Genomic DNA, 15,380 nt, shown 5'->3' with positions numbered 1-15,380 from the left:
GGACATGTTGATATGGCTGTTAAAAATGCAAGATTTATGCTAAACCTTTAATAATCACTAGTTAGGCCTCAGCTGGAGTATTGTGTCCAATTCTGGGCACCACACTTTAGGAAGGATGTCAAGGCCTTGGAGAGGGTGCAGAGGAGATTTACTAGAATGGTACCATGGATGAGGGATTTCAGTTATGTGGAGAGACTGGAGAAGCTGAGATTGTTCTCCTTAGAGCAAAGAAGGTTAAGGGGGGATTTGATAGAGGTGTTCAAAATCATGAACAGTTTTGATAGAGTAAATAAGGAGAAACTGTTTCCAGTGGCAGAAAGATCAGTAACTAGAGGACACAGATTTAAGATATTTGGCAAAAGAACCAGGGGGAGATGAAAATGTTTTCTTTATGCAACGAATTATGATGATCTGGAATGTACTGCCTGAGGGGTGGTGGAAACAGATTCAATAGTAACTTTGAAAAGGGAATTGGATAAATACTTAAAAATGATAAATTTGCAGGGCTATGGGGAAAGAGCAGGGAAGTGGGACTAATTGGATAGCTATCAAAGAGCCGGCACAGGCACGATGGGCCGAATGGCCACCTTCTGTGCTGTATGATTCTATGAATTTACAAAAGATATATAAATATGAAACATGAGTGAATTTCCTAGTAACCCACCGTCAGTAACTGTGGTCATCCTGCAAGGCAAGGTCTCTCTCAGCTGAAGGTCACTATCCTTTTTAACCTCAGAACAAAATTGTGACAGCTCTATCGTTCTCTCCAGTGGCTCAACTGCAACACATAGTGCGATACTGAGCCATACAGATCAGGTCGATTCACTGGTCTGGGCTGCTAGCTGATTTCAGGGGGGTTCTTCGGCCTGGGTTCCCGATCCTGATTGCCCCTGCTGGAGAGAGGCCATGTGTGGAGGTTGGGTAACAGGGGTGGGCAAAGCTGTTACACAGCTCACCCCTCCCATGGTTGAATACCCTTCTGACGCTCACGGTCCCGCCTTAAGTGTGAAGAATGACCATTCAGGGAGCGGTACTGAATGGCTGCTAGCACCCGAGAAACTTTAGCCAGCGTCAGTCAGCACATTCAGAGGAAGAGACGATTGGAAACAAAATAAGGGATGTGCTCCTGTTTCATATTATCAAAAATAGCCAGCAGAAAACATGGGGCAGAAATTCAACCATAGGCATTCGTAACCCACTCGTCAGATGTAAGAAAGAAGAAAGAAATTGCATTTCTATAGTGCCTTTCGCCATCTCAGGACGTCCCAAAGCACTTCACAGCCAATGAAGTAATTTCTGACGTGCTGTAATGTAGGAAAAGTGGCAGCCAATTTGTGTATAGCAAGGTCCCACAAGCAGCAATGAGATAATGACCAGTTAATCTGTTTTAGTGATGTTGGTTGAGGGATAAATATTGATCAGAGCTCCTCACGATCTTTTACATCAAACTGAAAGGGCAGATGGGGCCTCGGTTTAACGTCTCATCCGAAAGACGGCACCTCTGACAGTGCAGCACTCCCTCAGTACTGCACTGGAGTGTCAGCCTAGAATAAGTGCTCAAGTCTCTGGAGTGGGACTTGAACCCACAACCTTCTGACTCAGAGGCGAGAGTGCTACCCGCTGAGCCACGGCTGTAGAGGAGAAGTCCCCCCCCCCCCCCCCCCAATCCCCAACTCTGATTTGATAAAAATGCATCATAACCCCAGTCTCAGAAGAGCAATCCTTGCCTACACCATCCCTGTGGACCCAAGACCAACAATTTGTGCTAAATTTGAGACCAGTGTTTCAACGGACCATATGTTCATCTAAACCTCTAACCGCCATCTCCTGTGAATTAAGATCATATTTTTAAGCACGGGCTGGCGGCCTTAAAGCGTCTCTTGGTGTCTCACTGGGCCTATTTTGTGTTGCAGTATTTCCACTTCTTGCAGGAGGTGCTCTTCAGCTGCTAACTAAAGCCAAAAGAGTTCAAGCAGCAAGAGGAACCTCAATAACAGAAAGTACTGTGTTGCGCCAGATGTTTTTCTCTCAATGGTTGCAGCTGTACCTTTCCAAACAGCAAAAATTTGCAACAGTCACTTTCACAACAGCCCGAGTTAAGCAACTCATCAGTTCCTCCCTAGTCCGTTGATCTGAACACATGGCCTCCGCTACGGCAGAAGAAGAAATGGCTGAAAATACATGGTCATAGAGTCATAGAGTTATACAGCACGGATAGAGGCCCTTCGGCCCATCGTGTCCGCGCCGGCCATCAGCCCTGTCTACTCTAATCCCATATTCCAGCATTTGGTCCGTAGCCTTGTATGCTATGGCATTTCAAGTGCTCATCCAAATGCTTCTTGAATGTTGTGAGGGTTCCTGCCTCCACAACCCTTTCAGACAGTGAGTTCCAGACTCCAACCACCCTCTGGGTGAAAAAGTTCTTTCTCAAATCCCCTCTAAACCTCCCGCCTTTTACCTTGAATCTATGTCCCCTTGTTATAGAACCCTCAACGAAGGGAAAAAGCTCCTTAGTATCCATTCTATCTGTGCCCCTCATAATTTTGTACACCTCAATCATGTCCCCCCTCAGCCTCCTCTGCTCCAAGGAAAACGAACCCAATCTTCCCAGTCTCTCTTCATAGCTGAAGCGCTCCAGCCCTGGTAACATCCTGGTGAATCTCCTCTGCACCCTCTCCAAAGCGATCACATCCTTCCTGTAGTGTGGCGACCAGAACTGCACACAGTACTCCAGCTGTGGCCTAACCAGTGTTTTATACAGCTCCATCATAACCTCCTTGCTCTTATCACTCAGTCTCTGTACAGGGCTGCGGGGAAAGAGTAGGGGAGTGGGACTAATTGGATAGCTTTTTCAAAGAGCTGGCACAGGCACGACGGGCTGAATGGCCTCCTTCTGTGCTGCATCATTTTTATGATGTTTCTGGTGCACGTCCCTTTGCCAGACTCAGAGGTCGAGGATGTGCATACCTCACTGTATGTTGGGGATGGGGACCTGGTGAGGCACCAAGAACAGTAGCATTGAATTGCTCAAGGGTAAGCGAGGAGATCTGTATAAGGAAGGGTGGAACCTTAAGCCAGGATTCGCGTGGAAGTGGGAGGCAGGTGTTGGGAAAGGAGATAAGGCTGTAAACGTGGGTCTTAGCAAATACAGAGACACAGGCTAGAAGGGAAAAAGGAGAACGATGACAGTGCAGAGCATGAAAGACTCAAACGGAAATTATGACAAGGATAAGATCAGAACTTCTTCATGGCTGGTGGTCCTGGAAGAGATGTGGCAGCAAATTAAGCAGTAAAACAAAAAGGAAAAAGTGGCGTGCAGGAAATGAAGGGCACACACCGAAACGTTATCCTGTACTTCAGGAACATTAGGAACAGGAGGAGGCCATTCAGCCCCTTGAGCTTGCTCCGCCATTCAATCAGATCATGGCTGATCTGCACCTCAACTCCATTTACCCGCCTTTCCTCGATACCCTTACCCAACAAAAATCCATCCATCTCAGTCTTGAAGAATTTCAATTGTCCCCCAGCATCCACAGCCTTTTGGTGGGGGGGGGTTCCAGAATTCCACTACCCTTTGTGTGAAAAAGTACTTCCTTATTTCACTCCTAAATGGTTCAGCTCTAATTTTAAGATCATGTCCTCCTGTTCTAGATTTCCCCACAAGAGGAAATAGTTTCTCTGTATCAACCCTATCGAATCCTTTTAACATTTTAAACACCTCGATCAGATCACCCCTCAACCTTCTAAACTTTCTCTTCAGTTTGTCACGTTTGGTGATTTTTGACCATTTTTCCCACAGGAAGGAGTTGGAAAATAGTCACATTTAAATGTTGGCATTTTAAAGCAAAGTATATTCACTTAAGTTATTTTAAAACAGCAAAAAAGCGGTAAAAGGTTGTTGAAATGCTAGTGGGATACTGCAGAATATGTTACTGGACAAGTAATCCAGAGAATGTGATTCAAATCCCACCATAGCGGTTTGAGAATCTGAATTCAATTTTTTAATAATCTGGAGATAAAAAGCTGGGACTAGTAAAAGTGACCATGGAACGAACAACAACTTGCATTTATATAGCACCTTTAATGTCATAAAACGTCTGAAGACGCTTCACAGGAGCGTAATCAAACAAAACATCAGGAGATATTAGCACAGGTGACGGTCAAAGAGGGAGGTTTTAAGGAGTGTCTTAAAGGAGGAGAGGTAGAGAGGCGGAGAGGTTCAGGGAGGGAATTCCAGAGATTAGGGCCTATGCAGACGAAGGCACGGCCGCCAATGGTGGAGTGATTGGGGATGCACAAGAGGCCAGAATTGGAGAAGCGCAGAGATCTCAGAGGGTTGTAGGGCTGGAGGAGGTTACAGAGATAGAATCATAGAATCATAGAAGTTACAACATGGAAACAGGCCCTTCGGCCCAACATGTCCATGTCGCCCAGTTTATACCACTAAGCTAGTCCCAATTGCCTGCACTTGGCCCATATCCCTCGATACCCATCTTCCCCATGTAACTGTCCAAATGCTTTTTAAAAGACAAAATTGTACCCGCCTCTACTACTGCCTCTGGCAGCTCGTTCCAGACACTCACCACCCTTTGAGTGAAAAAATTGCCCCTCTGGATCCTTTTGTATCTCTCCCCTCTCACCTTAAATCTGTGCCCCCTCGTTATAGACTCCCCTACCTTTGGGAAAAGATTTTGACTATCGACCTTATCTATGCCCCTCATTATTTTATAGACTTCTATAAGATCACCCCTTAACCTCCTACTCTCCAGGGAATAAAGTCCCAGTCTGTCTAACCTCTCCCTGTAAGTCAAACCATCAAGTCCCGGTAGCATCCTAGTAAATCTTTTCTGCACTCTTTCTAGTTTAATAATATCCTTTCTATAATAGGGTGACCAGAACTGTACACAGTACTCCAAGTGTGGCCTCACCAATGCCCTGTACAACTTCAACAAGACATCCCAACTCCTGCATTCAATGTTCTGACCAATGAAACCAAGCATGCTGAATGCCTTCTTCACCACCCTATCCACCTGTGACTCCACTTTCAAGGAGCTATGAATCTGTACTCCCAGATCTCTTTGTTCTATAACTCTCCCCAACGCCCTACCATTAACGGAGTAGGTCCTGGCCCGATTCGATCTACCAAAATGCATCACCTCACATTTATCTAAATTAAACTCCATCTGCCATTCATCGGCCCACTGGCCCAATTTATCAAGATCCCGTTGCAATCCTAGATAACCTTCTTCACTGTCCACAATGCCACCAATCTTGGTGTCATCTGCAAACTTACTAACCATGCCTCCTAAATTCTCATCCAAATCATTAATATAAATAACAAATAACAGCGGACCCAGCACCGATCCCTGAGGCACACCGCTGGACACAGGCATCCAGTTTGAAAAACAACCCTGGACAACCACCCTCTGTCTTCTGTCGTCAAGCCAATTTTGTATCCAATTGGCTACCTCACCTTGGATCCCATGAGATTTAACCTTATGTAACAACCTACCATGCGGTACCTTGTCAAATGCTTTGCTGAAGTCCATGTAGACCACGTCTACTGCACAGCCCTCATCTATCTTCTTGGTTACCCCTTCAAAAAACTCAATCAAATTCGTGAGACATGATTTTCCTCTCACAAAACCATGCTGACTGTTCCTAATTAGTCCCTGCCTCTCCAAATGCCTGTAGATTCTGTCCCTCAGAATACCCTCTAACAACTTACCCACTACAGATGTCAGGCTCACTGGTCTGTAGTTCCCAGGCTTTTCCCTGCCGCCGTTCTTAAACAAAGGCACAACATTTGCTACCCTCCAATCTTCAGGCACCTCACCTGTAGCGGTGGATGATTCAAATATCTCTGCTAGGGGACCCGCAATTTCCTCCCTAACCTCCCATAACGTCCTGGGATACATTTCATCAGGTCCCGGAGATTTATCTACCTTGATGCGCGTTAAGACTTCCAGCACCTCCCTCTCTGTAATATGTACACTCCTCAAGACATCACTATTTATTTCCCCAAGTTCCCTAACATCCATGCCTTTCTCAACCGTAAATACCGATGTGAAATATTCATTCAGGATCTCACCCATCTCTTGTGGTTCCGCACATAGATGACCTTGTTGATCCTTAAGAGGCCCTACTCTCTCCCTAGTTACCCTTTTGCCCTTTATGTATTTGTAGAAGCTCTTTGGATTCACCTTTGCCTGATCTGCCAAAGCAATCTCATATCCCCTTTTTGCCCTCCTGATTTCTCTCTTAACTCTACTCCGGCAATCTCTATACTCTTCAAGGGATCCACTTGATCCCAGCTGCCTATGCATGTCATATGCCTCCTTCTTCTTTTTGACTAGGGCCTCAATCTCCTGAGTCATCCAAGGTTCCCTACTTCTACCAGCCTTGCCCTTCACTTTATAAGGAATGTGCTTACACTGAACCCTGGTTAACACACTTTTGAAAGCCTCCCACTTACCAGACGTCCCTTTGCCTGCCAACAGACTCTCCCAATCAACTTCTGAAAGTTCCTGTCTAATACCATCAAAATTGGCCTTTCCCCAATTTAGAATTTTAACTTTTGGGCCAGACCTATCCTTCTCCATAGCTATCTTAAAACTAATGGAATTATGATCACTGGTCCCAAAGTGATCCCTCACTAACACTTCTGTCACCTGCCCTTCCTTATTTCCCAAGAGGAGGTCAAGTTTTGCCCCCTCTCTAGTCGGGCCATCCACATACTGAATGAGAAATTCCTCCTGAATACACTCAACAAATTTCTCTCCATCCAAGCCCCTAATGCTATGGCTGTCCCAGTCAATGTTGGGAAAGTTAAAGTCCCCTACTATTACCACCCTATTTTTCTTGCAGCTGTCTGCAATCTCCTTACATATTTGCTCCTCAATTTCCCGTTGACTATTTGGGGGTCTGTAGTACAATCCTATCAAAGTGATCTCTCCCTTCTTATTTTTCAGTTCTACCCATATCGACTCAGTGGGCGAACCCTCGGATATATCCCCTCTCACTACTGCCGTGATGTTCTCCCTAATCAAGAACGCAACTCCCCCTCCTCTCTTACCTCCTGCTCTATCTTTCCTATAGCATCTGTACCCTGGAACATTGAGCTGCCAGTCCTGCCCCTCCCTTAGCCATGTTTCAGTAATAGCTATAACATCCCAGTCCCATGTATCCATCCATGCCCTGAGTTCATCTGCCTTGCCCATCAGACTTCTTGCATTGAAATAAATGCAGTTTAATCTAGTCTTCCCTTGGTCTTTGCCCTGCTTTCTCAGACCATCTGTCCGGTCATGTTCTGTACACTCTCCCTTACTGCCTTTTGTTTCTGTCACCACTTTATTTCCCACTGACTTCCTGCATCGGTTCCCATCCCCCTGCCACATTAGTTTAAACCCTCCCCAACAGCACTAGCAAACACTCCCCCTAGGACATTGGTTCCAGTCCTGCCCAGATGCAGACCGTCCAATTTGTACTGGTCCCACCTCCCCCAGAACCGGTTCCAATGGCCCAGGAATTTGAATCCCTCCCTCTTGCACCATCTCTCAAGCCACGTATTCATCTTAGCTATCCTGTCATTCCTACTCTGACTAGCCCGTGGCACTGGTAGCAATCCTGAGATTACTACCTTGGAGGGATTTGAAAACAAGGATGAGAATTTTAAAATCGAGGTGTTTCTGGACCAGAAGCCAACGTAGGTCAGTGAGCACAGGGGTGATGAGTGAACGGGAATTTAACAGATTGTTGTTAAAAACCCAACTGGTTCACTAATGTCCTTTAGGGAAGGAAATCTGCCATCTTTACCCGGTCTGGGCCTATATGTGACTCCAGACCCACACCAAGGTGGATGACTCTTAACTGCCCTCTGAAGTGGCCTAGCAAGCCACTCAGTTATATCTAGAATTCCTAAAGGCAGCGGCCCACCACTACCACCTTCTCAGGGCAACGAGGAATGGACAACAAATGTCGGCCCTGCCAGCGACGCCCACATCCCGAGAATACATTTTTAAAAAGGCACTGACTTTGTTTCTTCAATGACTGGAAACAATAAGCAATTTGTTAACCTGTCTCAATTATTGATAAACATATCGCAACCATTGTATTGGGGCATCCCTTGTCTCGAGTGATCAGCAGGGGTGTCTGGCATAGGGTCGTCTCCGAGTGTGAACACCAGGAGATTCCATAGAATGTACAGCACAGAAACAGGCCATTCGGCCCAACTCGTCTGTGCCGGTGTTTATGCTCCACAGGAACCTCCTCCCACCTTTCTTCATCTAACCCTATCTGCATACCCTTCTATTCCTTTCTCCCTCATGTACTTATCCGGCTTCCCTTTAAAGGCACCTATGTTATTCACCTCAACTACTCCATGTGGTACCAAGGTCCACATTCTAACCACTCTCTGGGTGAACTACTTTCTCCTGGGTTTATCCGTAACTATCTTATATTTATGGCCCCTAATTTTAGACTCCTCTACAAGTGGAGACATCTTCTCCACGTCTACCCTATCAAAACCCTTCATAATTAAAAAAACTTCCATTAGGTCACCCCTCAGCCTTCTCTTGTCTGGATAAAAGAGCCCCAGCCTGTTCAGTCTTTCCTGATAGTTATAACCTCTCAGTTCTGATTTCATCCTTGTATATCTGTTTTGCACCTTCTGTTATAACTGGATAGCCTGGTGAAGGATAGAATACTAGAGTCTGGTCTTCAGTTGTTTCCAAGCCTTTATTCAGAGATCCACATTACACCCATACCACACCCTAGATCAGCTCTCTTATAAATAGTAAAGAGAGTTCCCAATTGATAAGCACCATCTGAATACAATGATCACTAATTGATAGAAATCACATGCATACAATTAACATTTCTCCAGTGCCTCTATATACTGGTTGTAAAATGGAGACCAGAACTATTCACAGTACTTTCTAAATATGATCTAACCAAGATTCTATACAAGTTAAACATAACTTCTCTGCTTTTCAATTCTATTTCTCTAGAACCTCTATGCTTTGTTTGCATTTTTTATGGCCTTGTTAACCTGTGCTGCTACTTTTAATGATTTGTGTATCTGTACCCCCAGATCCCTTTGCTCCTCTACTCCATTTAGACTCTTATTATCCAAGGAGTATGTGACCTCCTTATTCCACCTATCAAAATGCAGCACATCACACTTATCTATAGTGAAAATTATTTGCCATTTACACGCTAATTCTGCAAATTTATTAATGTCTTCTTGTATTTTGTCGCAGTCTTCCTTAGTAATAACTATAACCCCCCAATTTGGTGTCATCCGCAATTTTGAAATTGTCCTTGTGATTCCTGAGTCCAAATCGTTAATGTAAATGGTAAACAGCAGCTGTCCAAGCACCGATCCCTGTGAAACGTCATTTCCCACCTTCCGCTAGCCTGAGTAACTACCGTTAATCCCTACTGTCTGTTATCCATTTTGTAGCCACTTGGCTAATCATTCTGCTACTTGTCCCCTGACTCCACATGCTCGTCTCAGACAGAAAGACACACTGATAATCAGATTTTTAAAGCAGAAAGCTGAGAGAACAGGCTCAGAAAGTTAGAATGAAGGAGGACAGTTAGAAGCTACTTTGTTTAAGTCAAGCAAGATTATCCACTGGGCATTAATCCAGCTCCAGAATGCGGGAAACTGCTGGGAAAGCACAGCCTGGTTCACTGAGTCATTTCTATATTCTGACGAACTGGTTTAGATATCAACAAGCCAGAGAAAAATCACTTTTGTGAAATCAGCGTCAGACTTTCAAAATCAGAAACAAAGTCATAAAAAATGCAAATTACTTGCATCGTTTACTTACGCAGTTTGAATTTCCAATTTAAATCATTTTTTAAAAATTCTGACCTTTGCTGCAATAAATATCCATTCGTAAGATTTTCAGTTTCCTATGCGGGAGAATGAATATTGTAGCTGAGCAGCACATCGAGGCTTTTTCAATGGTTTACTGCTCATCTGTTTGAAGGGCCCCAGAGCCAAGCTGATCGTCTGATGAGGGTGATAGCGAGCACAGCCCAGTCTGATTGAGCGGGTGTTTAGTGCCCCGAGCAGCCTGTGCTCACAAGCAAGCAGCCTGCCCCAGCAATGGTAACACTGAACTATAACTGCAGCAAAGTCCAGGTTCAACACTCTCCCCAAAGAGTACTGCAGTTCCATTGTTCAATTAACTGCAGTTGAGTGGAGCGAGCTAATTCCGACCTCCATTTTAAATTCCCTCAGCAGACAAACCTGCCGCCTCTTAGTCTGACAAGGCCTTAACAATCCAGTTTCACTCTTTTTTTCGGAGCTTTCTCATCCTCGTATTCAAATCCCTCCATGGCCTCGCCCCTTTCCATCACTGTAATCTCCTCCAACCCTACAACCATCCCCGAGAACTCTTGTGTTCTTCCAACTCTGGCCTCATGCACTTCCCCGACTTCCTTCGCCCCATCATTGGCGGCCGTTCCTTCAGCTGCCCAGGCCCGAAGCCCTGGAATTCCCTCCCTAAACCTCTCTGCCTCGCTCTTTTCCTTTAAGACGCTCCTTAAAACCTACCGCCTTGACCAAGCATTTGGTCACCTGTCTAATGTCTCCTTATGTGGCTCAGTGTCAATTTGTGTCAGATTACATTCCTGTGAAGCACCTTGGGATGCTTAACCATGTTAAAGGTGCTATATAAATGCAAGTTGCTGTTAAGTGGAAAAACAGGGAGAAAAATCTGGCAGTTTCAGCTTATTTCCCAATTTTGCTCCAGACTTAAATGCCCGTCTCTGCCTAAAGTGCTGTTCAACAACAGAAAACATCCCTCTGCATGCTGCTGAAGATTCTTATCTCACAAATGGGGCAGGGGGTTGGGGAGAGAAAAAAGGAAAATGATGAAGTCTCTTGCACAAACTAAGCTAAAAAAAAAATGGGCCGTTTAACTTCTCACTGAAGCACACAACGTAAATGGTCTCACGGAAATCAGAAGTGTTTCTGGAGAGATTGAGGATTGAGAGATATGGTGAGAAAGCTGATCTATGAAAATGAGGCAAGATTTTTTTGAGCCTAGTGGCCTCTTACTGCTCCCGTAGGCACAGTAGTGTAGTGGTTATGTTACTGGACTAGTAATCCAGAGAACGTGAGTTCAACTCCAACTATGGCTGCTTGAGAATTTGAATTCAGTTTTAAAAAATTTGCAAATTAATAGCTGGTATCAGAAAAAGTGACCATGAAGCTGACAGACTGTTGTAAAACCCAACTGGTTTACCAACGACCTTTAGGGAAGGAAACCTGCTGTCCTTACCTGGTCTGGACTATATGTGACTCCAGTCCCACACCAACGTGGTTGACTCTTAACAACCCTAGCAAGCCACTCAGTTGCATCAAACCATTACAAAGGATTGCAGCGGTTCAAGAAGGCGGCCCACCACCACCAACTAGGGATGGGCAATAAATGCCGGCCTTGCCAGCGATGCCCACATCCCCAGAATGATTTTTTTTAAAAGAAGTATGCAAATTAGAATTTCACTCCAGCACAAGTCCAATGTAACAAAACAAATCCAAGGCTGCTCAAGGAATTTGGCAGCTGGTGAATGGAAAAACACTAGAGTTAACTGTATTCATTAATACTAAACTGAAATAACTGAATATTTGGATATGTTCCTTCCTGAAGGGAGCATCTGAAATGGTGCAGTTGGTGAGGCAGTGTATTACTGAGACATTCGGGTAGAGGTTTCCCTGTTTGATTCCTGGTCTGTGCTGGGTTGACTGGTTTTAGTTAGGGCGGGTGTAGCAGCAGGACACTTGGCCTAAGTACCCCCCTTGGGAGGGGGAATAATCAACCAAGACTCCTGCTCCTCATCCCTATCCAGCAACTCCTGCTGCAAATGTATGGACCTCAAGTAAGGACAGCACCAGGCTCCACTGTGATGCCTCCCAGAGCTGAACAGCTTGACAACATTCGTTGTCTAGACTCACAGGTGGATATTGCTCACTTAAAGGTAGGAGAGTGATGCAGCTGTGGAATTGTATCCCAGGAGAAGAAGGGAGAACATTTTTAAAGACTAGTTGATCTCGCTGTGACACTGGAAGTCTAAACCAAGATCTTCAGATGAAGCAAGGTTAGAGGGTGGGGGATAATTGGACCAAGATGCTCAGATGTAAAGAAGGAAAGAGAAAACTTGCATTTATATATTTTTTTATATTCATTCATGGGATGTGGGCGTCGCTGGCGAGGCCGGCATTTATTGCCCATCCCTAATTGCCCTTGAGAAGGTGGTGGTGAGCCACCTTCTTGAACTGCTGCAGTCCGTGTGGTATATAGCGTCTTTCATGACCTCAGGATGTCCCAAAGCACTTTAAAGCCAATTAAGTGGTTCTGAAGTGTAGTCACTGTTGTAATGTAGGAAACGTGGCAGACAATTTGTGCACAGCAAGGTTCCACAAACAGCAATGTGATAATCTTTCTTTTTACTGATGATGGTTGAAGGATAAATGTTGGCCAGCACATCGGGAAGAACTCCCCTGCACTTCTTCGAAATAGTGTCATGGGATCTTATACGTCCACCTGAGGGGGCAGACAGGGCCTCTGTTTAACATCTCATCTGAAAGACGGCACATCCAACAGTACAGCCTTGGAGTGTCAGTCGAGACTATATGGTCAAGTCTCTGGAGAGGGGCTCGAACCCATGACCTTCTGACTCAGACGAGAGTGCTACCCACTGAGCCAAGATTGACACCTATATAATTCAGTCCCATCTTTTGAAGTCATACATTATGTCCCCTTTTTTTTGTAATACTTCGACTTTCTATTATCATTTATAGTTGAATATTAAAACGCAAAACAATTTGGGAAGTAGAGAGGTAGAGTTGGTTAGAGTGGTTTCTCTGCAGTAGATGCAAAACGGAGGCACTGCAATGCCACCACTGGTGGGTGAAATATCAGCCTGTATGTTTATATAATCAATTCCCATTATAAATGTGGAAATAGCAATTTATAATGAAAAAAGAGACACAAAAGTGAGACAAAAACAGCAAGTACGGCTTCATAGGCAGGAAATGTGCATAGACACAAGACTTTTAAAATAGCATAGATATATATTAGTCCACAAAAGGTGGTGAGTGGCCAATCTTAAAGAGAACCTGGTTATTTTTGTTAAAATTCTAAATTTGTAGCAAATCAACCAACAACATTAATTTCAGTTCTCCTTTTGCTACTACCACAATCAGCAGTAAATCAGGGTATGAAGGACTAGGTTGTATACCGTTTCCAGTGAATGGAGGGAGGAGATAAATTTGAAGGAATTTGAAGGGAAAAATTCGAATCATTAGAAAAATTAGGAGGCCATGGGGTCTTTTATGTCCACTTTAATTGGCAAAAAGTGTCTCGATTTAATGTCTCGTCCGAAAAACGGCACTTCTGACAGTGCTGCACTCCCTCAGTACTGCACTGAAATCTCAATCTATATCGTGTTCAAGTCACAGCTTGAACCCACAACCTTCTGACAAAGAAAGCAAAGTGTTGCCAACAGAGCCAAGCTGACAAAAATCAAAATAAGGAGAAGGCAGAGAAGTGAGAAGCAGAAAAATAAAAGATAAGATTCAGCACAGAAGCTTTTGAAACTATTTTATTTTCAAATTTCAAACCCTGGCTCAGGAAGGACAGAGCACTTCTGTTCATTTAAGGGTCAATAAGAATCGCAGAAATCATAGAATGGTTACAAGCACAGGAGGCGGCCATTCGGCCCGCCGAGCCCATGCTGGCTCTCCGCAGGAGCAATCCAGCTAGACCCACTGTCCCGCCCTTTCCCCGCCCTTATCCAGTTCCCTTTTGAAGGCCATGATTGAATCTGCCTCCATCACCCCCTCAGGCAGTGCATTCCAGATCATAACCACTCGCTGTGTAAAAAAGTTCTTCCTCATGTCGCCTTTGGCTCTCTTGTCAATCACCTTAAATCTGTGTCCTCTGGTCCTTCCGCTAATGGGAACAGTTTCTCTCTATCTACTCTGTCTAGACCCCTCATGATTTTGAACACCTCTATCAAATCTCCTACCAACCTTCTCTGCTCTAAGGAGAACAACCCCAGCTTCTCCAATCTATCCACGTAACTGAAGTTCTTCATCCCTGGAATCATTCTAGTAAATCTTTTCTGCGCCCTCTCTAAGGCCTTCACATTTTTCCTGAAGTGCGGTGACCAGAATTGGACACAATACTCCAGTTGTGGCCGAACCAGTGTTTTATAAAGGTTCATCATAACTTCCTTGCTTTTGTACTCCATGCCTCTCTTTATAAAGCCCAGGATATCGTATGCTTTTATAACCACTTTTTCAACCTGTCCTGCCACCTTCAATGATTTGTGCACATATACCCCCAGATCTCTCTGTTCCTGTATCCGCTTTAGAATTGTACCATTTCGTTCATATTGCCTTTCCTCATTCTTCCTACGGAAATGTATCACTTTGCACTTCTCTGCATTAAATTTCATCTGCCACACGTCCGCCTGTTCCACCAGCCTGTCTATATCATCTTGAAGTCTATCACCACCCTCCTCACTGTTCACTACACATCCAAGTTTTGTGTCATCTGCAAATTGTGAAATTGTGCCCTGTACACCCAAGTCCAAGTCATTAATACATATCAAGAAAGATATTAAGAAAAAAAATCGAAGAGTTTAGGAGATAGAGAAAAATAAATCCCTGCAGGGCAGCCCCCAGCCTGTGAAATTCCTACCTGACGTAGTCATTCCAAAGAAACTTCTTCCGTGGTCCCATAATTCTTCGGCCTGGCTTATCGTCATCCTCCTCTTCAGAGCCATTTTTGTCTCGTTCCTCTTCAGACGCCATCCTGAAAAGGCACCCAGCACATCAGTAATAGGGGAGAGAGCTGGGTAACGGCACCCCCACCACCCCTCCTCCCTCGCATCCAGAAACAGCTGCTGTTGCTGCCCATGCTCTGTAATATTCACAGCCACAGACACCGACTATGGCCAATGACCGACTCTCAGGGAGGAGGCAGGACCAAAGCACACTAAGCATGTGTAGTCAGAGTGCGCATCTGGCAGGGTGCAATGTAAGCAAATTAAAATTAAATACTCCAGGGAGAACCCCCCCCCGCCCAAATAAATCACCACAGCTCCCTGGCCGCACTTGTATACCCTGCAAGAGGCTAGGAGCAAAGAGACTTAGGGGTCCATGTAAACAAATCACTAAAAGCTGCTGCACAGGTACAAAAAGTAATCAAAAAGGCTAATGGAACATTGGCTTTTATCTCAAGGGGGCTGGAATTCAAAGGGGAGGAAGTTATGCTTCAGTTGTACAGAGTCTTGGTCAGACTCATCTGGTGACTGCATTCAGTTCTGGGCCCCGCACCTCAGGAAGGATATATTGG

The 15,380-nt window shown here is 44.8% G+C and overlaps 1 protein-coding gene across 3 annotated transcripts in view; it reads right to left on the bottom strand.

Annotated features, from left to right (window-relative positions):
• LOC137305747 (ubinuclein-2-like) overlaps positions 1-15,380 on the bottom strand; it is a 69,069-nt gene that overhangs the window by 21,402 nt on the left and 32,287 nt on the right. For all 3 annotated transcript variants that reach the window (XM_067974694.1, XM_067974695.1, XM_067974696.1), the window contains one exon: positions 14,724-14,837. In XM_067974694.1, the coding sequence (XP_067830795.1) occupies positions 14,724-14,837 (114 nt within the window). The remainder of the gene's footprint in view (positions 1-14,723; positions 14,838-15,380) is intronic.

The sequence above is a fragment of the Heptranchias perlo genome, chromosome 40, assembly GCF_035084215.1.
Source record: "Heptranchias perlo isolate sHepPer1 chromosome 40, sHepPer1.hap1, whole genome shotgun sequence".
NCBI lineage: Eukaryota > Metazoa > Chordata > Chondrichthyes > Hexanchiformes > Hexanchidae > Heptranchias > Heptranchias perlo.
The sequence above is the reverse complement of the archived record's forward strand: the minus strand, read 5'-3'. Positions and strand labels throughout refer to the sequence as shown.